Source organism: Crinia signifera, chromosome 4, assembly GCF_055691185.1.
Source record: "Crinia signifera chromosome 4, ASM5569118v1, whole genome shotgun sequence".
In the NCBI taxonomy this organism is placed as follows: domain Eukaryota; kingdom Metazoa; phylum Chordata; class Amphibia; order Anura; family Myobatrachidae; genus Crinia; species Crinia signifera.
This window is the reverse complement of record NC_139220.1, coordinates 216,304,658-216,329,651: the sequence shown is the minus strand read 5'-3', so window position 1 is coordinate 216,329,651 and position 24,994 is coordinate 216,304,658. Positions and strand designations below refer to the sequence as shown.

The following is a 24,994-nucleotide window of genomic DNA, read 5'->3' as shown; positions in this document are numbered from 1 at the left end:
CAGTGTAACCAAGAAAAAGATCAGTTTGTGGAGTGTTGGTAAAAAAAGGTTAGGCAGGATAGAGGTGCAAGTTTACTATTGTAAAGCGCAACAGAATCTGCTGCGCTATATAAGAAACTGTAAATAAATAAATAAATAAGTAAACCAAGGATTCCAGAAGAAAAAAAAATTACTAATTGGTAGCTGCTGCAAGGCCTCTGATTCTAGGTGTGTCTAACCCTGAAAAGGAGCAAATCACATTAAAAGCAAAATAAAACATGTTCTGCTTTTAACATGTTTGGTGTTTTAAATTGTAGCATTAAACACACCAAGCAAAAGTGACACACAAGAGTTGCCATTATTACCCCATTAAACCTCTTTTTACACTGCCATAAATATCCCATATTATTGCACAAGAACACGCAGCAACCCAGGATATTGTGTAGTGTAAAAGCTCCCTGGGTAGTGACATGCCATTTCAAACCTGGGTAAAAAGCAGTGTTGAACACAGATTCAACCCAGCTCGAGGTGCAATGCAAACAGGTAACAGGGGACCCGCTCACAGCAAGGAACCGCCGGTGCTGGGAAATGATCTCATCTTTAAAAGCTGGTGCAGGACCCACCTCCAGTGAGGCAAATTTCAACCTATGAGAAAGGTCAGATTTGTGTAATAGATATCCTAAAGTTACTTACAGTATAACAAAAATATGCATTTCAATTGCTTGAAAAGAGATACAACAGTTAGGTAATCATTGAATTACTTTACTAAAGAGAAGACAGAGGTAATGTAAGATGAGGTAATGTGAGATGAGGTAATGTGCGTACTACAGGTTTTGAAGATCGTATCTTATATATTTAAAAGACTGACATGTTGAGGGATTAAAATTGAAATACTGTTAAAAGAATATGCTAACACTTACACGAGAGACTAACCTTATAGTGAGAACATGATCACGGAACAACTGTCAGCAACTCAACAGTGCTGGAAGCTGAGGTGTAACTTATGAGTGGTGCATGTTGTTGCATAACACAAAAAGTATAGGAGAATATAATGATTATGATGCACACACTGAGGGGGCATTTAATAATGGCGTGTTAAGGAGGGAGACTTAAATTTGGTTTAAAATTTTTTTGATTACACCCCTAGAAATTAACTATATTTATAGTAGACAATTAAAAATATAGACTTACAATGGACCAGTGCAACAGAAGAGGTCTCAAACATTTAATAGAAAAAAAAAAATACCATCAGCGAAGGTTGTAAAGGACATGAAAGCTATGGCACTTTACACATCCTATAGTATAAACATCTTGCGCTGCTCCTATCCCCTCTATGAGGGGAATTCCAGTTCTGTATGTCCCAGTGACCACTAGATCGTGCCAGATGGAGCAATTCAAGTGTTGTTCCAGTCAGGCACATACAGCAGGAACTGATATTACGGTCCTTGTTGTTCCATCATTTTGACATACAGGTAACTAGTTGCCAATATCATATATTACATACAAATACTAAATATATATAAGGTTACAGGATAGATGATAGACAATCTCTAGGTTGACCACTAATGTTCGACTAATGGTGACTAGGTCGACACAGAAAAAGGGTCAACATAGCCAAAAGGTCAACACGAACTTATAGCCATAGGCAAGGTTGACAGTCAAAAGCTCGACATGAGATTTCAGGATTTTTTGGGGTCTAAGTTATCGTACATTGACATGGACACTGTATATATGTACTGCGTCCCCTAGCATGGCGCGCAAACTTCATTGAACTGCAGTGTCGACCTAAGGTATGTCAACCCTATTTAGGTGTCAACCTAGCCACTGTCGACCTAGACATTGTCTATCCACTGGAAAAGAAAGGGTGTAGAGGTGCGCTCAAAGGGTGGTTTCACCAGTCCACAATTAGTAAAAATACAAAATGTTTATTTTTTACAATAAAACAGTTTAAAAGAGTACAAGTTTTGAAATCGTTTTGCACTATTTTTCATGGTTCAGTACAGGACTTCAATCACAGGTGTAACATGATCATACGATAAAACCCAACGCGTTTCGTCCCTTGGGGACTTCTTCAGGGGTAGTACACCAAGATCAATGAGCCTTTTAAACCTTGATTAAGTGTATAAACCTAGAAATACACTCTTGGGTAAGTGCTTTAAGTGATAACAAGGTCTCCGCTGTTAGTCTACCAATTCTGTGTTGGTCCACTCGATGGGAAACAGCGATTTCAGAACTTAGGGCGCAATAAACGCCTCTCCAGCTGATGTTCTTTTCCACGTTACCGTCAGTTCTAGATAACGATGGATAGTGTTCAGAGTTTATCTGTCTGTGGCACAGTCAGCGTGGAGAGAGATTGTCTATCCACTGACTGCATACCTTCTGGAAAACATTTAAGCAGAATCTGATTGGTTGCTATGTGCAACCTCTCTACTTACCCTCCTTAGAATGTGTGATACATCTCCTGAGTATAAGAAGCCAGGGTAATAAGCCTTGGGGAGATATAAAATGGACGGACAAACTACCAGCCAGCTCCTAACTGCCATATTAGGCTGGTTTGTAAAAACAACAAGAGCTGGCGTCTGGTACTTTATCTCTTTACCAGGCTTAGTACATAGATCCCTAAAGGTCTGTATGGGCAGTACAGATGGTGTAATGGTTAGCATTACTGCCTCACAGCACGGAGGTCTAATGATTATGGAGAATATCGCTGGGCTGAAAAACCCTCAGTGCCCCGTATATACTGGGTGCCTTTCATGCTGAAAGCTGCTCAAACTAGTACAATGAGCAGCTTTCAGCTTCAAGTTGCCCAGTGTGTATGGGCCTTAAGGCTGGTATCCTATGATGTGCAGTAATTTACCACAGATAATTTACCATTAGCTCGATTCAGTGGATTTTCAGGGATTTCATATTGCCTGCCTTATGCAGGCAAAACCAATTCCAGATAAATGCCTTTTTTTTATGCGAAAAGTGCCTTGAAAATACAGAAGTCTGCAGCTTTTCGCAGATTCTATTTATTTTCACAGGATAGGGTAACATATTAAGGACTCAAAAATGGGGGCCTAAATGGATACCTTGAAAAAAAACCTGCGTTAAAAAATAATAATTGTGAAATACCCCTCACCCCAGTGGTTTTAATGCCACATAATTTTGGGGAATGATAGGATACCTCCTTTATGTGTTATTGGAAACCTGCAGCTTATAACATGTAGTGGTGCTGTAATACGATCAGGAAAGCACAAGAATTTGGAGGACGGACCATCACTCTGAAGCAAGGTGTGCGCTTATGCGTACCAGCATTTAAAGCCACATGGATGGGATAAGAGGAAATCAGCTTATATCTTGTCATGCTTCATAGTGGCTTATGCTGGTCACATCCTTACATAACCATTGGCTATTTTTAAACACTTTACATAGCACATACAACAAGACACGTTCAGACACAGTTTCCCTTAGTATTCAAAGCACACTACCAGTGCCAGATTTAGGGCCTATTCAGACGTGTTATCTGCAATGTTTGCAAGAGGACAAAACCATGCTGCACTGCAGATGAAGCAGATGTTACAGAGGCTGCGCATACGAAATCTTCTGCTCGCTGCCGGCCTCTCTCTGTCTCCCTGTGGCGGACGGTGCGGAGGCAGTCGGTGCACTGATCATGGCCACCACTGATCATGGCCACACTGAACGATGGTGTAAACCCTCTGATCGTTTACTCAATCGTTCTGTGTGTGGCCAGGATCAGGGGTGTTCTGGATTTCAAAGGAAATTGGATACATATAGGATTGGATCAAATATCTATTCGTGTGTGGGCACCTGAAGAATGAAGCAGCCAATATTTACTCTGCACAGAAACAAAATTATTCTCCCAAATCGAACTCTCTTTGCACAGGTTACATCTGCCTCACCTGCAGTGCAGCATGGTTTTGTCCACTTGCAAAAATTGCAGCCTTGCTAACAGGTCTGAGTCAGGCCCATTAGTGATATCCAGGCTTCAACTCAAAATAACTGAGGTACTAATTAAGTCACCCATTCTGAAGCATGGAGATCATTTAAACCTGGACTGTTATGTTGGGCACACACTGGCTGTTATACTGCCCATTTCATTTGAATGGTTTGTTGGCCAGTGTGTGTTGGTACATATTGCATTGGCTGTGTAGTACATCCAATGGCAGATACATATCGCTGGTACACACTGGCCAAAGGTCCATCTATATATTTGCCCATTTTCCACACATTTTAATAGGTATACGGTCAATAGGTCAACATGGGCTTAGGTTGAAAGAAGCATTTGGTTGACAGTCAAAAGGTCGACATGGGGTTTTTCACTTTTTTTTAGCTGAACCATCCACTAGGGCATAGAGGGAGAATAAAATAGTGTGCTGAGCGTAGCACTGTGCCCAAAGCATGGCGAGTGCAGCAAGGGGACACGGTGCACTGATACATTGTCCATGTCGATTGTGTCGACATCCGGGACACAAAAGTGAAAAAAATCCATGTCGACCGTTTGACTGTTGACCTAATGCTTGTGTCAAGTTAATGTCGACCTCCAGTCATCGACCCAATGCATGTTGACCCTATGACCCATACCCCTTTTAATAATATTTAGGTTATTGTGTTACAAAAAAAAAAAAAAAAGATAACCCAATATAAAATAATAAAATATCTAATTTTAGCAGACTATTTACTTTTAAAGGTGTGTACTCTCAGTGCGATTCAGGCTAATGGAAGATTTTGACTATGCGATTTTGACTAACTGCACTTTTGTCTATCTTGCTATTTAACCCTAGGCCAAATACATTCTACAGGTGACAGAAGCAAAATATTGTAGAAAAAGAAAAGAAAATCAGTTTAGGTTTTGGATGCACTCCTCATCCACTTAGTCTGTTCAGACTTAAAATTACAACAACGAGTAGGTACTTTATTTATAATGTTAGATAATAAGTAAAGATTATGAGGCCATCCTTCACCTGTGGTCATTTTGAATTTTTATTAATTATCTGACTAGGTGATCAGAGTCCCTGTGCCAGGGATAGGTGAAGCGAAATATTAAAAACAAAGTAATGAAGTATAGAAAAGAAAAGAATTTAGAAGTTCAAAAAAATCTTTTTTGGCTCTGTAAATCGCCGTATGGTGAGATTTTTCTTTAAACCTTTAGGTAAGGCCTATCATAAAGGTTTAAAGTACCCCCCCCCCAACAGCTACAGTTTTGGAGTGCCCAAATCTATGTTTGCTTAACAAAAAAAACAAAAAAATGGAAGAGAGGAGGAGGCTTCTGTATGTGCCATGCTGCGGAAGGAGAGAGGAGGCTTTATTCCGTTGGGACCCAGAAAAGGTCAAGTAGGACCCGGATTTTTGTAAGTGAGGGGTCCCAGGGACCCATAATTTTTGGGAGGTTTTGCGACCACTGGATAGCGATCATTGTTGTCCATACAAGCTGGGCATAGTTGCCCAGTGTGTATGAACCGTTAGGGATGAAGTCACTCCCTGTGAAACTGGCATATGTAAAATATGGCTCTGGTCATAAAAGCTGATCAAGCACAAGTGACAGGAAGTAGTTAATTCTGCCAAGTAGAGAAATATTCGATCATCACGTCAGGCAACAGGCGAGGCTGATCACATCCTGCTCGCCTTAGTAACCACTCATGAATAAAGCTTTCAGGCTCAGGATCTTTGCAAATCATGGGATAGATTTTTGCAACACCTACAAATCCACTAATAAATTACATCCACTTAAAGTCAATTAATCAAGAAGAATTAGTAGCTACAGCACAGATGCCTGCAGGAAGCCAAGTACAGCATGCTCTCTGAAGAACACTGATAAAGGACTATGCTGAAGTGCTACAATGCAAACCAGAGTGCTGTATTTACAATGCTATGCGAGCAGGCTTTGTATTATTAAAAGATAGGACACAAAAGGAGAACATAACTTCAAATAAAATTAAAAAATGTAAAATATATATATATATATATATATAGAAATAGAGAGAGAGATAGATGTGCGCTCTGTTCACCACTTAATAACCATACATTGGTACATAAAATGTATATTTATTCAGACTTTCTTTACAGTATAAATGAAATAGTTTTTCAATAAAAACAATGACAATGTGGATTCCAGATTCAGATAAGATGTTATTCAAATGAATGACAGGAAGAAGATCCGACTTCAAAACAGATAGACTTCTTTAACAAACGAAACCCTACGCGTTTCGTCCCTTAGGACTTCATCAGGGGCAAAGATGAAGATCTGAATATGAATCAAGTCTGGACAGTGCCATACATAAAAGTTTCTTCCAACGATAAAAGCTGGATAAAGAAGTTGGGTGGATAATATAACTGACCACGTCAGTTCTGGTAAAACCTCTGTCCTGCAGAGGTATAGGACTTCAAAAAAAGGTCCAATTTCTGCCGATATCTAGCTTGAAGCGACAACTGCTCAACCACAGAGGTCCACGTTAGTGGTTGACAAATACAATTTCAGCCGATATGTAGCTTGAAGTGAAACTGCTCAACCACAGAGGTCCACATTAGTGGTTAACAAATACGGTGGAGAAATGATGTCCAACTCCTGTGGACCTCTGTGGTTGAGCAGTTTCACTTCAAGCTACATATCGGCTGAAATTGTATTTGTCAACCACTAACGTGGACCTCTGTGGTTGAGCAGTTGTCGCTTCAAGCTAGATATCGGCAGAAATTGGACCTTTTTTTGAAGTCCTATACCTCTGCAGGACAGAGGTTTTACCAGAACTGACGTGGTCAGTTATATTATCCACCCAACTTCTTTATCCAGCTTTTATCGTTGGAAGAAACTTTTATGTATGGCACTGTCCAGACTTGATTCATATTCAGATCTTCATCTTTGCCCCTGATGAAGTCCTAAGGGACGAAACGCGTAGGGTTTCGTTTGTTAAAGAAGTCTATCTGTTTTGAAGTCGGATCTTCTTCCTGTCATTCATTTGAATAACATCTTATCTGAATCTGGAATCCACATTGTCATTGTTTTTATTGAAAAACTATTTCATTTATACTGTAAAGAAAGTCTGAATAAATATAAATTTTATGTACCAATGTATGGTTATTAAGTGGTGAACAGAGCGCACATCTATCTCTCTCTCTATTTCTATTTTTTCCCATCTGGTGCCTATATTAACAGCTAGGTACGATAGAAGTGCAGCCCACAAACCGGCGCGGAAAAAGGATCACTAAACCCCACTCCCTTTCGATATATATATATATATATATATATATATATATATATTTATTTATTTTTTATTTAAGACACATGCATGTAGTAAACTATTAAAATAAGATAGAACATTATTAATTGTGAAGTGCCATAAATGTTGCACTGTATTTTAGTCACCTTCTCTACATTATTTTTGTCTTGTTTTTCTAGGTCCTTTAAAAACCCCATTGTTCGGCATTCCTTGATGAGAGGTTATTCAATATGAAGATGCCAGGTGTCCTCCTCAGGGAATTTCATGTATATGTAGAAATAGGGTATTCAAAAGTAAGTGATGTAAAACTCCCAACACGTAAATTCAATGTTTCAATTTATTCAATCGTCTTCAGGAATATGTCTATACACCCTACACCATACACACCTCAAATATGACACCAAATGGTCTACATTCACAAGGTCATACAGACTAAAGGTTTTTTTTTTTTTGGGGGGGGGGGGGGAAGGTGTTAACTTGTAGATTTCATCAAATGTACCCAAAATCAGTCTACCATTCTACTCGCCATACTTCGGGCACTTTACCGTTCCCAATGGAAGCTCATGTGGATGGTAAAAAAAAAACCACACCACATGCACGCCCCATCAACAACAAGCTCGGATGTCGCTGCTGTTTGTGAGACAATGTCCTTCTCAGTTCAACATCTGTTTTTAAAGTTCTTGTGCTTTTAGCTGGACGTTTGCCTTTGCTCTCTCTTGGAGTAAATATCATTTTACTATTCACAAAAGGCCTTTCTTAAACATACTCATTCTCGTCAAACCAGTAATAGTGTTTCCTGCCTTTAGGGCCAAGTGTTTTGTATATTGAATTTAAGCAGATCTCAATATATTCTGGAAAAAAATGACTTTTACCAAGAGCAGCCTGTACTGGGGGCCTATTTCCGAATGAGACAGACGCCATCATTTTCTGCAGTGCTGTCTATTGCCACCCTGTGACCACCCACAAATGTTAGCAAAGTGTCAATCCTGATTGAATGAAATCCTGATACGGCATTTGACGAACTGTTAGTGACATTGCAGCTCCGGGTCTGCACATGTGCAGAGCCAAATACATTGGAGCTGTGCATTAATATCAAATAAAGATACATTTTTCTGAGCATGCTGACACCTGCAGCCTTGGATGCATCTTAACGTCTTCAACAGGGTGAATATGCCAACCATCCTGAGTAACCCAACGGCTACTCAAAATGACCTCTGCAGATAATCTGATGGATGCAGCAGCGAATCAGAATCCAGCAGGAGGAGTCTATTCACATAAGATACCTCCTTCAGCATTAGCTTGTTTGTGTACAGCCGCTGCATACAAAGACACAGTGGCTGTGTAAACTGTATCAATCTCTGAATCAGGTCCTACGTTACCTAACAAATTCCATGCATATTATTTTATTAATTGCTATTAATAAATTATTAAGTTAATTAAATTGTAGCTATTGTATTTTAGCCCCGTACACACTAGATTAATTTTTTTTTTAAAGAATCCTTCAAAGTAATATCTTAAAAAAATAAAAATAAAAAGTCTAGTGTATATGCTCAATGTTGCTAACGGTGCATGACCCCGCACTCAATCTGACTACAGTACGTTGTCAGCGAATGCATGCACAGCCCAAGGACCTGGTGATGTCACTGAACGATATCAGTAACCGATATCGTTCGGTGTGTATTACGTTTTTCCAGTAAGTATTAAGGTTTTTCCTGTTTTTAATGTACTTGTAATATATACACACACACACAATTTAAAATAGACTGTCAAGTATGGGCATTAATTTGCTCTTGACAATAACATTGTTGCACACAATGGGCGGGATGTACTAACGGGAAAATGCGGTAAAACACCCGTTTTACCGCATTTTCCTATGTATCAATACCCGTCCGCCCCGTTTTCGCAAGGGAGGGTATCGCCACCCTCTGGGTGGCGATACCCTATAGAAGCCTATGGGCTTCTTTCGCCGCCCGCCGTCCGACGTCCGCGCGCCCACCCCCTCCCATCCTCCTGTGATCATCTCCTCCCCCTGGTGTCACAGCCGGCAGGACATCCGGCTTCAGGGGGGAGGAGGAGACACAGGGGGACGCTTGCAGCCGCCGGGAGGTGACGGAGACCCCCGCAGCCCACATAACAGGTATCGCGGGGGTCTCCGTTACCGCAGCCCGATGCTGGTCGCATATGTTAGTACATATGCGGTAGCATCGCGGCGGCTGCCGTGCGAAGGGCGGAGATGTATGTTGATACATCCCGCCCAATAAGACAATACATCATGTATCCAAGTCAGCCATCAAGTTCTTCGAACAATGATTGGATACCTGTACTACAAAAATAACAACATTTCTCTTTTATTCAAAAGGTTTTATTTTTATTCATTCCAACAAAAACAGTATACTGACCGGCAGCCGTCAAGACAACTATCTAGCATATAAGAAGTAATTATCTCATCTTTGTGTAAATCTACCCTGTAAGGACCACCTCTGGGATTCCTCACACAAGTTCATAGAATATACCGTATTTGCCAGCGTATAAGACGACTTTTCCCCCCTGAAAAACATGCCTCCAAGTGGGGGGGGTCGTCTTATACGCCAGGTGCACTTCGTAGGCATACATATAGCTGCCCCTACACTCTCCTCGCCCCTCCCCCCTTCTTATGCATACCTTGATACTCCAAATCTCTTATAAGAGACATGTCAGTGCTGCAGCTGTCCTCCCTGCCTAACCGCCTGTCACATTCAGCAGTGACGTCGGCGGCAGGCTTGTGGATGTTCGCGGTGGCTCGGGAGGACTAGGGGGCCTGAGCCGCGCCAAAAATACCCGAGCCTGCCACCGACATCACTGCTGAATGTGACAGGCGGTTAGGCAGGGAGGACAGCGACAGCACTGACATGTCTCTTATAAGAGATATGGAGTATCAAGGTATGCATAAGTGTGTGTGTGTGTGTGTGGGGGGGGGGGGGGGAGCCGAGGAGAGTGTATGAAATGTATTTAAGTGTAACCCTTCGGGCAGCTATATGTATGCCTACGACAGCGGCAGCACTGACATGTCTCTTAAGATATTTGGAGTATCGAGATATGCATAAGAAGGGGGGGGGGTCCCCCCAGGCGGCTTAGGCAGGGGGGACAGCGGCAGCACTGCAGGGAAGCTGCAGGTGAGGGGGGCTTACAACTTTATGTGGTGGGTTTTGCTGGGGCAGGACAAACCTGCCCTGATAGGTTTGTCCTGCCCCAGCAAAACCCACCACTCAAGGGGTTAATACTGGTACTACAGGTATCCATAATATGGATTCAAGGGCGGACCAGACAGCTGCTAGTGACATGGAGTGTGGAAGGTGTGCGGAAGAGGGCGTAGTCTTATATGGCAAGTATATAACAAACTCTATATTTTGAGTGGAAATGTTGGGGGTCGTCTTATACGCCGGCAAATACGGTAGTTTACTTCAAATGAGCCAGCTCTATGAACTTGGGTCATGTTCATGCTTACCAAATGTGCACCAATGAAAGAATGGATATGTGCTGAAGTAGAAAAGAGGTTTTTTTTCCCCCCTTAAGATATGATTGTTTTGTATTAAAGACATATAGCTACAGATAGTCAACACAAACTATCAGACCAGAAACTACTGGTAATATATATGTAATTTCTGAGCAGATGCGTTACTTACAGTATATATCGTAGGTAACAAAAGTCATTTAAAGTGCTTTGAATTACATCAATGATTATGGGATGTGGTACTGCAGAAGAATAGACCAAGTCAGTCAGATTGAGTGTTATATTAAGTGAATAGTTCACGTACGTACAGTTTTAACCATTCAAATATAAATGCTAACCACTAATAGAACTGAAACTTTGTATCTGGTGTGTTTATTGTGTCCGGGGTCAGGATGCCTTTATCTCTCTGCCAATGAAGAAAGAAAAGGCCCCCCCCCCCCCCCTGTTGTAGTTTACACGATTATCCAAACGGACTCATTACTCCAAATACAGTTCATGAGTGTTCAATTAGAACGGGGGCATGATAAGGCCACACAATTTCCTGAGAAATGATAACCAGTGGCAGGAAATCAGACTGCTGCCCTCTCTCAACTACAGAAGGCAACATGAAAGATGAATTATGTTCACAGCAACAACAATCCATAATGATATGCAGTAGATACAGTCATTATCTTCACCTGTAATTAAACTGGAGAATCTGTTAATTAAGGGTTCTGACAAAAGTGAAAGCCTACATCATTATCAACAAATGCCTGTAATTTACATGCAAATACTATGGGTTTTTATCTATATTGTTTGAACTTTTTAGCAAAACAAAAAAAATCATGGTCCTGAGTATGCCCCAAGATTTTGAACTTAGCGGCAGATTTATTAAGCCTGGTGAAGTGATAGAGTGGCCAGTGATAACGCACCAGCCCCTAACTGCCATTTTCCAAACCCAGGGACAGATGCACTAAGCTTCAAAAAGTGATAAAGTGGAGAGTGATAACCAGCAGCCAATCACCTCCTACCTGCCATGTCACAGACTGTGTTTGAAAAAATGTCAGGCAGGAGCTGATTGGTTGGTTAACACTCTCCATTTTATCACTTTAAAAGCTTATTGCATTTGGCCCCCAGTCTGTAACTTGACAGGAGCTGAATTGGCCGGTGATAAGAACCACCTTCTTTATTACTTCACCAGGCGGAATAAATCTGACTTCTTTCTAAACTGGATCAGACCCATTTCCACCAAGGCTACCACCCAGATTATTATCAGGTTGGAACGGTCATCTCAGCAGAACCCTGGGTCATAGCCATGGTCCAGTTAGGCCGCCCCACATTACGCCCTTTAATATGCTTGATCTCCCCCATCCTGGCAAGTGCCACTTTCAAACTGATGGGTCTAGTTGCCTGCCATATTGCCATTTTATGTGTTTTAGTCAAACAAAAAATGAAAAATAATTTTCAAATGCAGATTTTTATTATAAAAAGCATAGAATTTGTCTTTCTGTCATTTTGGAAGGACGGATAAATGCAGATGAAAGAACCAAAGATTTAGTGGGTGTGGAAAGAAAATAAACTGGCTTTCGCAATTTCAATGAACATAAATAGTTTTTTGCCCATTTTGGGTAGATTGCTTTTGCCATGTGATGACATGCAAACTAATGTCATGTTCAGGAAATCCAAAGTATTTTTTATTAAAAACAACAAGGTCTAATTTGTGTGAATACTGCAAAAATAATTATAGATATTGAAGACTGAGGGCAGTCAGTGAGGGGGTTTGTATGGTGAGGATGGCTTTTCCTTGCCGAAAACAAGTCATCCTCGCCATCAAACCCCCTTGCCGTATTCAATGTAAAGGGCAAATCCTCGCCGTGAGAGGATGATGAGGATCCCCTTAAATGGAAAGGATCGACACAAATTCAGAGAGTCCGCTGCATTTTGTAGCAAATCCCACAGTTTTAATAGCCAAATCTGCATTCATATTTCAATTATTTTGGCCCAAGCAACTCTACATCACAGTGTAAGTTTTAACCTTCTGCTCCATGCTAAATCTTCCCGGAGTTTCCCTGTAGTGTCGCCCTCAGCATTTCAACTTTCACCACAAATATAATCAGTGTTTACTGTGAAACCATCAGCCTCTATTTACCAATAATCACATGTGGTCAGCTATCAGCTGCATGAGGAAATGCCTCAGCATTGCTCAGAACAGCTGCCCACACCCAAAACCATGCTGTGTGTGACTTCAGAGACAAGCAACAAGACTAACATCAAATTCAGATACACAAGTCCAAGGGGAATCGGTACACCTGTCAGACCAGACTTAGGTCTACAGTCATTAGGTCGACCCCGGAAGGTCGACTGGCCCCAAGGTCGACAGGGTTAAAAGTCGACATGGGCCAAAGTCGACATGGGTTTTTCACTGTTTTTACCCGAATGTCGACACAGTCGACATGGACACAGTTGGAGTTGAACCGCAGCCACTCACTACGCTCGGCACACTATTTTATTCTCCCACCACACCCTAGTGGATGGTAGGGCATGAAATAACGCCTGTCGGCACATGTCGGATCAAAAAACAGTGAAAAACTCATGTCAACCTAATGACTGCCGACCTAACCCCATGTCGACCTTGACCCATGTCAACCTTTAACCCTGTCGACATTGGGGCCAATTGACCTTCCGGGGTCGACCTAATGACTGTCGACCTAAGTGTGGTCTGACAGATGACCGTTTCCCGTCCAAGGAAGGAAGGTAATACACACATGACAATATGTAGGCATTCTGTATACACCTACAGCCATGTCTGATCCATCCATTAGATTATGTACCTTCCAACATGATCATTCCAGCAGCACCAACATCTATAAATGCACCGGACACAATGAGACAGCAGTGACAGGCACTGCAAGACGCAATAGAAGTCCATGGTTTTAATGATATCCAGGCTTGAGCATAGATGGATAAATAAAAATAACAGAGATACTAATTAAGTCATATGTGCTATCCCGAAAACCTACCATGGAAGTAGGACTTTAGAACGATTTTACAAGCCTGATATTCTGATCGCATTAATCAGCCCAAACACAAAAGGTATATTTCATAGCGAGTGGAAATACTTATAGAAGCAGAATAAGGGGATGCAGGACTTATTTTCATTACTTACAGCAAGACCTTTAAAAATGGTCTAAATTTCTTTGCGTAACAGTAAAAGCAGCAGCTCACCACAAATCCCTACCCCAGCTCTACATCTCTAACCTTTCATTTCCTACATGAATCATCCAGTGGTGTACCCTCTGGCTGAAAATAGGCTTCAGAACATCCATTAATAATGTTCCACATATACTACATGCCTTGAATGACACAGGAGGAAAAATCGGCAACAAAAGGTTAAGTATGAAGGCAAACAGTGCGTGAAAGACCTTTTTTTTTTTTTTTAAATCACTGATTTTTAATGAACTAATGGGGCTACTACACGGGGAGATTTTTCTGAGCGATGCTAGATCGCTTAGCACACAGAACTGCAAAGCGATGTGCCAGTGATGTGTGCCGTGCTATCTGCCAGTGCTAGTGTTCTCTGGTGAGCACGCTGGATCTGATATTGCCAGGCAATAGTGATGCGCGGGGCACGCATCGCTATTACACACAGAGCGATGTACGGGCATTTTCTAAGCGATCTAGCCAGATCACTTACAAAACACCCCGTGTGTAGGCCCCATTAGTATTCACTTCTTTGTGCCCACTAAACAGTGGTATAGCAGCCAACTAATTCATCTATGGGGGCACAGCTGCCTGGATGGGGAGCTTACAGCTTTTGTGCCACATTAAATGGTGATTGCAGCAAAGGGAGTTCAGTTTTGCAGAAGGGTCAATAAGGAGCTAAAAGGTCCATGACTGCAGCTTGCGGCTTTACCATTGACCCTCTTGTGTCTACCCCATTAACCAACAGCACACAGGCTGGTCTCACCCTGCGCTGTGTGGCATTTTAGAGGGAGGTGTGATCAAAACAAAGCAGCCTCCTGCTGGGAAGCATAGCAATTTTCAATAATAATAATAATAATAATAATAATAATAATATCCATAGGCAGGATGGCTGATTTACGGTGATATGTATGAAACCTTGAACAGAGATAAAATACCAGCCAGTAAGCTCCTAACAGTCATGTTACAGGCTGCGTCTCAAAAATTACAGGAACTGATTGGTTGGAACCTTATCTTTGATGTTTGATACATCTCCCCCTTAGAAGTGACACACTTGGCATACATGTAGGGCAGGAGTGGACAAACCTGTCCTCAAGATCTACCAACAGTTCATGTTTTTCAGGCAACCTGTGGATCTATAGTAGGAATGAATGCAGCAGGTTTGAAAATGTGACAGTTAGTAATGAATACAGCTGTGAACCAGCTAGGGGATTTGGAGAATGTGGACCGATCTTCAGGACCAGTTTGGCCACCCCTGATGTAGAGCATAAAGCAAAAATAAGTACTTGAACAAAGTGAATGTAGTCAGCCCCTTCATTCTGATATAATTTTATACAAAAAATAATGTATGATAAACCTTCGAAGGCTATAGCCTTAAATTATACTATGCAAAGAACAGGAGCATGTGAAATAGAAAATAAACAAAACACACAACTTTCATACAAAAAAACAGGACTGCCGAGAACACACTGTGTATAATACATGTGTGCTTGTTTGCAGAATAGGATGGAAGCGGTTACAATACAAATAGGTTTAATGTTATTGCCCTCTCACCCCCCACCAAGTGCATGCTGCTTAAAGGGAAACATCAAGGAAACAAAATCTCTCATCTGTGATATACATTATATCAGACTCATTCAACCAACTTATTCAACCAATACATCATTATTAAAAAGTCCTTATTACAGTAAAGGTGGCCATACCCTAGGCGATTCTAGCATGCCACACCCCGGCAACTGACCCGGCAGCTGGACCGTATGCGACACATCGTATGGGGTAATTTTGCATACGATGTATCGCATGCGATCCCATTCACCACTGCAGGATATGACGAATCCTTACTGCAGCAGTGACAATCTCTGGCTCTAATTCAATGTGCATCGGATCAGAATCACAAAGAATCCGGTGCTGCACAATGACACCCGACTGGAAATAGCAGGGAAGGGGAGTCACTCACTTAAAACTAAAACGGGCACCAATCAGACATAAAACAATTAATCCCTCCTACTGAGGGTTAATAGAGAAAATTCACATTGACAAAAAATAAATAAATAAACAAAGGCAAACCTCAATAAATTAAACACCTCACAAAAGCAAAAGAAAACACATACAGTATAATTTGGCACTTAATGCATTTATCGGGCCGATGTGTGAACATTGAGTAAAAAGGGCCGAAATCGCACAAGTGCATTGAGGCCTTAAATCAAGACAAAAATCTTGACCATGACTGACAGAAAGTCGTCATTTGCTGGTGGTAACTGGCCATTTTCTGGTAGTGTTGGAAAAAAATGCAGGTGTGCCAAGGCGTTTTAAGTGAGGTTGTGTGACATCATCTCTGGCCTCGATCAGTCTGTTACTATCACAGAGTTGTGGAAGGGTCAGAATTATGCTCACTTGCACAGACTAGGAAAAACATTAGATGGTGAGTTGCATAAGCAGCTGACCGCCGATCTTTTCACAGGTCATTTGGAGACTTACAAAAGGGCAGGTTTTCACTCGTCTGGACGACGACTATCCAATCGCAGGCTGCTGCAATTACACACAGCAACAATCAGGTCTGAATAATCCCCTAGGAACGGTAGAATGGCAAGCGAATCGAGCCATGAGAGGGGATGAGTTATGCTAATTGTGGTTTTATGTGCTACAGGATAAAAAATGACCCCCCCCCCCAAAAAAAACTGTTTGTGTGTCATCCTTGTTTCCATGTCAACCCAATGAACCAAACCCCTTGGAGATTCCTTTAGCAGGAGACATGAGGGTTTTTCAGTGCAGCCATTTTTCCTGGGCAAAAGTCTGTTGCAAATCTATTATTTTCAACCTTTTAAAGGGGGAGATTCTCTAAGCTAAAAATGCGGTAAAAACCCCGTTATCAGGTTTTTACTGCATTTTGGGATGCACTAAGCATTACCCGCTGGATTACTGCGGTAGGGGGGAATCGACAGAAAAATCTGGCGATGCCCTATAGAAGCCTATGGGCTTCTAACACGACCTCCGCCGCACCGATCCACCGCTGCCCCGCACGGACCCCTGCCACCCTCACCTGTGTTTGGGCAGCACAGAGCTGTGCTGCCCGGACCTGTGACCTCCTCCTCCCTGCACTGATCCTCTTCCGGGTGCAGGGAGGAGGAGAGACAGCCCCCCGCAGCAGCAGCAGCAAGCAGCCGGGTAAGGGAGGGAGGGGGGAGCCGCCAGGTCCTGATGGGACCCGCGATAATTATGAATGCGATGGGCGGCGATAGGGGGCGGAGCTGGGGTGCGGATGTTAGAACATCCCCCCCAAAGTGCGATCAAGAGAGCCAATGGGAAGTACAATCTCTTTGCTGCAACTCTCAATTGGTCAGTCAAATGAGCATGTCAAAGAGAAGGAACCCTGATATCATGGTGGGAACAAGGGGTTTACTTTCAGGAAAAAGGATTAAAAAGAACAAGAAATCAGCCTCTAGTGAACATTGAAACAGTGGACAGTTTAACGTTGAAGCATCTTTCTAGTAGCTATGCAAGCAGAATTAAACACTGACCTTAAAATAATAATAAATCTTATCTATTCAAATGATTGAGAGTGATAAATAGTTAAAATCTAGTGTTCTACCAGCTTTGCCGAGATTGAGCAACTAAAGTGGATGATATTGTGTTATATACAATGGGATGAAAAACAAAGACTACAATGGATTTCATTTGTTTTTATTGTCAAACATAAAGACAGTGAGCCAGATGCACTAAGCTTCAAATGTGATAAAATGGATAGTGATAAACAACCAGCTCCTACCTGTCATGTTACACGCTGAGGTTGAAAAATGACAGGTAGGAGCTGATTGGCTGGTTGTTTATCACTCTCCACTTTATCAATTTTTGAAGCTTAGTGCATCTGGCCCAGTGTGATATGTAAACAGATAAATAAATATAAATAGGTTAGGACATGCCTGGTTGGTAATCTCTTCATACTAGCTTCATTTGTGCTGTAATATGATAATGTAAAGTGAATATTCCCCAAAAGATAACGTCCAACACATTTTATCAGCTGTGTGTATAAAGTGCTAACTTATAACACCATGAAGTAGATGCATATTGAGAGAATCAGGATTATCAGTGGTATTGGAAGAACTCATAACAAGCATGCTGTGGTACACTGTTAGCAGGACAGTTTATTTCTAGATCCAAATCAGTGACTTTGAAAATATGGCAGTAATCAAAGGACAACTTCTGGCTATTTTTTTTAAACAAAGCAGTATCAGATTCCAGAACCGCCCCCTTAACCTTCATAAACCTATCCTAAGCAATCACAGCACATGCACACTTGTTTTTGACTGCCTGTAACCTTCAAGTTTTTTTTTTATCCGTATTTCCAATTGTAAAGCACAATGGAACGTTTTGCACTGTGTACAAAACTGTTAATATGTATCATCAGAAAAACCTTAAATGCCATCTACATACCTTCCAATGTGACGCTCTCCAGAAGGAACAGAATGCTCTAGTCCTTGTCTTCCGCCATAATTTAGGACTGCCATTACCTGTGTTGAAATACCTTTCTTATCCATTAACCGGATCACCACAGGTGATAGAGATAGCAGTAATAAATTAAGAGGGGAGTCCAGGAACAGAGCATTATGTTGATCCTGGAGTGGGTCATGTTGGGAGGTATGCACCTATACCAGTGGCGGAACTCCCGGAGGCAATGGAGTCATCTGCCGCCGGGCGCCAGCCTTAAAGGGGGCACTGGCTCCATTGCCTCCTGGGAGTCAAGCCGGAGACGCCTGAGCCCCTGTAAGACAAAGTGCCCCCCCCCCCCCCAATAAAGATGGTGCGGGGGGGAGCCGCAGGGTCATCCCTGTCATTTTCAGTTTTTTTTTTATTATCAGTATAACTCGCTGCGCTTCTGCAGCAGCTGCTGCTGCTGGAAGAGGCTGATGAGCTCTGGCGGCTGGTGCTTCCCCCCTCCTCCTCAGTCCCCGTGCGCCGTGTGGAGGTGGAAATGTTGGACGTGTCCGGTCCAGTCCCTGGCGCCGGGGAGCAGGAGAGTAGCAGCAGCGCCGGAGGCCGGGCACAGTGAGAAGAGCAGCAGAGGCAGGGAGCAGGAGTGGCCGGGAACGTAGGCGCTGGTGGGAGCAGGTTATTAACGGCATTGAGGCAGCCAGCAGCCGGGGACGATGATAAGGGCAGCGGCGGCCAAGACCACATGAGAAGCGGTAGCCAAAGGCCAGTATGAGGTGAGCAGCGACAGCCAGCAGAGGCTGGCCCCTGTAAGCCACCCAATGCCAGTGGGAATAGATCTGCTTCCTCTTCCTACCTTCTCCTGTACCCCTCTCGACTCACCCTCTGCCACCTCGCCCCATTTCATCACTGTGACCTCACCCCCTGTCAGCATGCCCCTCTTCCCCTTCTTGCCTCAGCCCATCTCCTCATCCCGCCACCTCACCCTCTTCTCACCTCATCCCGCTACCTCGCCCGTTCTCAACTCAGCCCATCACCTCGCTTTATACCGCCACCTCGCCCATTCTCACTTCATCTCACTTCATCTCACCCCTTCTCACCTCATCCCGCCCCTTCTCACCTCATCCTGCCACCTCGCCCCTTCTTGCCTCAGCCCGCCACCTCGCCCCTTCTTACCTCAGCCCATCCCTTCTCACCTCAGCCCATCACCTTGCCCCTTCTCACCTCAACCCGTCACCTCGTCCCTTTTTACCTCAGCCCGTCACCTCGCCCCTTCTCACCGCTGCCCTTCTCACCGCAAACCGTCACCTCGCCCCTTCTTACCGCAGCCAGTCACATCACCCCTTCTTACCACAGCCAGCCACATCGCCCCTTCTTTCTGCAGCCTGTCACCTCGACCCTTCTTACCACAGCCCGTCACCTCCCCCCTTCTTTTTGCAGCCCGTCACCTCCCCCCCTTCTTACCACAGCCCATTACCTCTCCCCCTCTCACCGTATTCCATTGCCTCGCCCCTTTTTGCCTCAGCCCGCCACCTCGCACCTTCTCACCTCAGCCCATCACCTCGCCCCTTCTCACCTCAGCCCGTCACCTCAGCCTGTCCCCTCGACCCTTCTCACCTCAGCCTGTCACCTTGACCCTTCTCACTGCAGCCCGTCACCTTGTCCCTTCTCACAGCAGCCCGTCACCTTGTCCCTTCTCACCGCAGCCCATCACCTTGTCCCTTCTCACCGCAGCCCGTCACCTTGTCCCTTCTCACCGCAGCCCGTCACCTTGTCCCTTCTCACCGCAGCCCGTCACATTGTCCCTTCTCACGGCAGCCCGTCACCTCGCCCCTTCTCACCTCAACCCGTCACCTTGTCCCTTCTCACGGCAGCCCGTCACCTCGCCCCTTCTCACGGCAGCCCGTCACCTCGCCCCTTCTTACCACAGCATGTCAATTCGGCCCTTCTTACCACAGCCCATCACCTCGCCCCTTCTTTTCGCAGCCCATCACCTCCCCCTTCTTACTGCAGCCCATCACCTCTCCCCCTCTCACCATAGTACATTGTCTCGCCCCCTCTCATCTTAGTCAGTCGTCTTGCCCTGTCCCCTCTCGTCTCAGCCCATCACCTCACTCCCTCTCGCCTAAGCCTGTCGCCTCACCCCCTCTTGTCTAAGCCTGTCACATCACCAGCTCTCACCTTCTCCACTTACCTCCCCCATCCCTTCGTCTCACCTCTCTCGCTCTCTCTCACCTGTCTCCATCTCTCTATCCCCCCCCCCCCACGCTATCTCTTTCCTCTCCATCACCTTTTCTCTCTCTCTCTCCCACCGCATCTCTATCACCCTCTATCTGCCTGGCAGATCTATCTCTATCTCCTCTTTCTCTCCCATACTCCCCTCCCCCTACTCCTTCTCTCACTGTCCCTCCATCTTACCTATCTCTTTATCTCTCTCTGCCCTAGTCTCGCACTCCTCCCTCTCTTGTTCCTTCCCTTTTCTCTATATGACATGTCTCTCTCACACCTCTATCTCTTTCTCTAATTCCCTCTTTTTTCACGAAAAATAAGCTCAAAAGAATAATGTGTGGGACCCCAATTTATATAAGATGAGGGGTCTCTGGTACCCACACATGTTTTCACTGAGCGCTACCACTGTGCCATGGTGCCCAGAGAACGGTGCCACAATCTAACTCCCTCTGCAACCATATCATCCCTATTCATGGTGCCCCCCTGTTTTTTGTAGGGAACCGCCCCTGCTCACAGTGCTCTCATGGAGCAGGTGGCAGGAGCTCTGTGTGCGCTCCAGCAGCCTGCCTGCTGCCCTTCCACCATGCTGTAGAGTCTGCACCCAGCATACAGGGAAAAACCTGAAACAGTAGTGTGGCACCTGCTGCTGAATTCCTTCGCCTGCTGCATGTCAGGATGCACGTCCCAGGCCCGACTGACAGAATAAAGCAGTTACTGTTTTTATTTTTAGTTTAATTGTGCCGCTTTACCAAAAAATAGGGGGCGCGCTGGAATTTTTTTTGGCAGGGGGAGAAAAATTTCTAGTTATGCCACTGCAGCGAGGAAAGGGTAAAACCTGAAGGGTAAAAAAAGGGTACCTGAAGGGTAAAAAAAAAAGGGGCAGACTAGATGGGCCAAATGGTTCTTATCTGCCGTCAAATTCTATGAGAGGTTACTGCACCAGGAGCTGGACGGCTCCACTCCGCCCTGATGCACACTCACCTGCCGGGACCAGAGACAGAAGCCACAGTAGAGGAGCGCAAAGGAGATGTCCTGGCAGAGTTCCCACAGCAAGCTGCGGATCGGGTATGCAACAAGCGCACACATAGGCAAGGCACCGCTACTGTGCTTCATGCCGGACACCGGGGCTAAAGGTACCAGGGGTAGAGGGGTACACACCAGCGTGAGTTTGTCACTAGGTAAACAGGATTTATTTCGGAGGGAGCTACAGCACCGTGCTGCCTACTCTGTCAGTACTGCATTTAGTTATTACTGAAAGAAGTGCTGAAAATGAGGAGATAACCAGTAGAACTCCAGCTGCGTACTGATTGTTGACCCTTGCTGACATATTATTGTCCTTATCCTCCAGGCACTAAACTCGACAATTACTCAATAGTTAAAGCTCTCCACCAATGTTTTGGACCTGCAAAACTCAAAATGTTTGACTCTGCAAACAAGTCATATGTTGTAAGGTTTGGTGAACCAGGAGTCCAAAATGTAGCAGCTGATAAACAATGTTTCACTAAAGAGAAGCCAAAGCTATTCTAGCGCTCTTCAAATGACTTCTCTTATCACACCAACACCTGGTGACCTTTTTGAAGGGCACCCAAGACACTGTACGAGGAGGGGTGAGTGCAGAGGAGACCAGAGAGGTGCATGGAAGATGGCATTGAGAAGTTCAGGGGGACGGAAAGGTGCAGGAAAGGAGGGTGAAAGGGGGACGGAGAGGTGGAGGAAGAGAAAGGTGAAGAAGGGATAGGTCAATAGAGAGGTGCAAGGAGTGAGAGGTCAAAGGAGATGTGGGGGGTGGGGGTGACAGACGGAAGGACAGGTGCAGGGGAGGAGGGAATGAGAGGTGACAGGGGGGCAGAAAGGTGCAGGGAAGGAAAGAGTAAGAGGTGCAGTGGTAATGGGGACAAAGAGGTGGACGGAGTGAGAGGTGTAGGGTTGAACAGTCGATGGTGAGGCGGAGGGGTGACAGATGGAGGTAGAGGAGCAAGGAAGGAGGGAGTAAGAGTAAGTTTAACCATAAATATATGCTGAAGTCAGTGGCACCGTAGCATATTGCATTATATATAATAAAGTGTGTGTATGGGGGGGCACCAACATTCATCTTGCCTCCGGGCACCTGGGACGAACTTACGCCACTGACCTATACCAATCTGACCTATCTGTATCTATACCAAATAGTTAACAGCTGCTGTGAAACTAAAAGTGCCAGCATGCACAGGCACAGTGTTGCTATTAGAAATAGCTCATCTTGTTGCAGGGAATGCTGGGATGTGTAGTTTCACAATAGCTGGAGAGCTACATATTGGCCAGGCCTGCATTATTACTGCTCTAACTGTTCATTCAGGAATTTCATCTCTGGGGACCCGATGGCACTGCCGTTCTACTATTTGGTTTGGGGGTGTTAAGTCAATTATTTGCATAGGTATAATAGGTCAGCAAAGGCTCAAAGAGTTTTCGCAGAATTGTTCTAATATCTGCTTAAAATGGTAATGCACAGATGCCCATAGCAAGAAAAGTTTGTGATTTTCTTCCTGATCAGTACACGTTCCCCTTATCTTGGCATCAGCTGGATATACTGCAGCATTCCTATGAAGAATGTTAGTGGAGCTGGTTGTGCTGACATCCTGACAGGCAGCTGTATTTGCATTCTCAACTTCTTTATTTACCATATTTACACAGATAAAGTGGAGCGGAGCCGAACCTGTCAGCACCTGATGCAAGCCATTACACCTGACACAGGGACAGGCATCACACTGTATGCAACCCAGACCCACATCTCCCAGCACTTACCTGGCAGTAACACAGGCTTCAGCTTCTTAATTTTGGTTTCTGGGCTGAGTTTATCTTCATGCTGTAAGACATTGAAGAAGAGTGTGAGAATATGGCAGGTAGGTTACAGCTGCCCATAGCACGCAGGTAGGTTACAGCTGCCCATAGCACGCAGGTAGGTTACAATACCCTTTCATAAACTCCTTGGAACTGAATAAGAAGTTACACGAACAGCACTGCCACAGGCCTGTCCCATCTTCATCCTTCATTTAAAATAATATAGCACTCCCCCGTAGCACTAAACAGCGCTCCCCCATAGCACTACACAGCGCTCCCCCGTAGCACTACACAGCGCTCCCCCGTAGCACTATACAGCGCTCCCCCGTAACACTATACAGCGCTCCCCCGTAACACTACATGCCTACACAACACACCCCTGTAGCACCATACAGAACTCCTCTTATAGAACTACAGTATACAGCACTCTGGTTATCGCACTACACAGCACTCCTCTTATAGTACTACACTACATAGCACTCTCATTATAGCACTACACAGCACTCCTCTTATAGTACTACAGTATACAGCACTCCCCCTGCAGCACTACACAGCACACCCCTGCAGCACTACACAGCACTCCTCTTCTAGTACTACACTACACACAACACTCCTCTTATAGTACTACAGTATACAGCACTCCCCTTATAGCACTATACAGGACCATAGACTAACTGGACAGACCATACAGATGATTTATGTGTAAAGCCATATACAGTACCTGGGGTGGCAGGAGGTAAGATCTAAATGAGGGTTTAGACTGTTTTATAGAAAACATCGTGGAGGTAGGAACAAGTGTTCTGCCAATAGATGGTAGATGTGATCCCTGCTGGAGCAGGAAGCGCGACCAGTGGCTATTGCTCTGGTTCCCAGTGTGATCCTTGCAGGTTCAGTGATCCTCCCGGGACTGATGCAGTCTGCAGTGCTCCATGGCTGGAATCTTCTGGCTTTTGTTGTATCTCAGGCCAGACATTTCCCTCTCCCTCTGTGTGTCTCACTCCCACACGCACTGTGTATTTGCATTCTCAGTCACTGATTTCCTGTGAGTCCCTTTCTTCTCCTGGTCTGTGCACATGTGCAGAGGAACCATTCACACGTTCCCTTTGGCGTTCTGCGTTGCCATCTAGCGTCAAAGATGTATATTGCACGTCAAAAAATCAGAAGTTCGTCGCCTGGACGCGCAGTGGACTATGCAGTTTCCTTTTCTACGGTATGTTTTACACTCACAACACAGATTCAAACACAATTAATAATTATCCCTTCAAGAAATAATAATTATTTATTAACATTTAAGGTTACTCCACTCTGGACTTATATAATTACATATCACCATATGTCACTCATATCCCATTTGTAATAGTCATTAAATATCTCAGGCTTATCTGCACCCTGACAAGGCCCATACACACTAGTGGATTTTGTAAAAGATATCGTTTCGAAAGGGCCTTTTGAGAGATATATTTTACAATATCATAATCATCTAATCACTAGTGGTGTGGTTCTGATACACCCTGGAGTAATATAATTTTTTTCACAGCACCACTATGATTAAAGCTTCTAATTTAGAAAAACATATTGAATTTAGAAAATTATGTTTATATGTCACCCTTAAGTCTAATTATGTGGAGAGGGACAGGATTCACTTCTGTTCTTCCAC

General features: G+C 44.1%; 1 protein-coding gene across 1 annotated transcript in view; it reads right to left on the bottom strand.

Moving 5' to 3' along the window:
* MTMR10 (myotubularin related protein 10) overlaps window positions 1-24,454 on the bottom strand; it is a 77,871-nt gene extending 53,417 nt beyond the window's left edge. Inside the window, exons 1-2 of the mRNA XM_083183765.1 lie at window positions 24,059-24,454; window positions 23,302-23,362 (exon numbers count right to left, since the gene is read on the bottom strand). Coding sequence (XP_083039891.1) covers window positions 23,302-23,362; window positions 24,059-24,115 — 118 coding nt within the window. The 5' untranslated portion in view covers window positions 24,116-24,454. The remainder of the gene's footprint in view (window positions 1-23,301; window positions 23,363-24,058) is intronic.
* Between the last annotated feature and the right edge of the window lie 540 nt (window positions 24,455-24,994).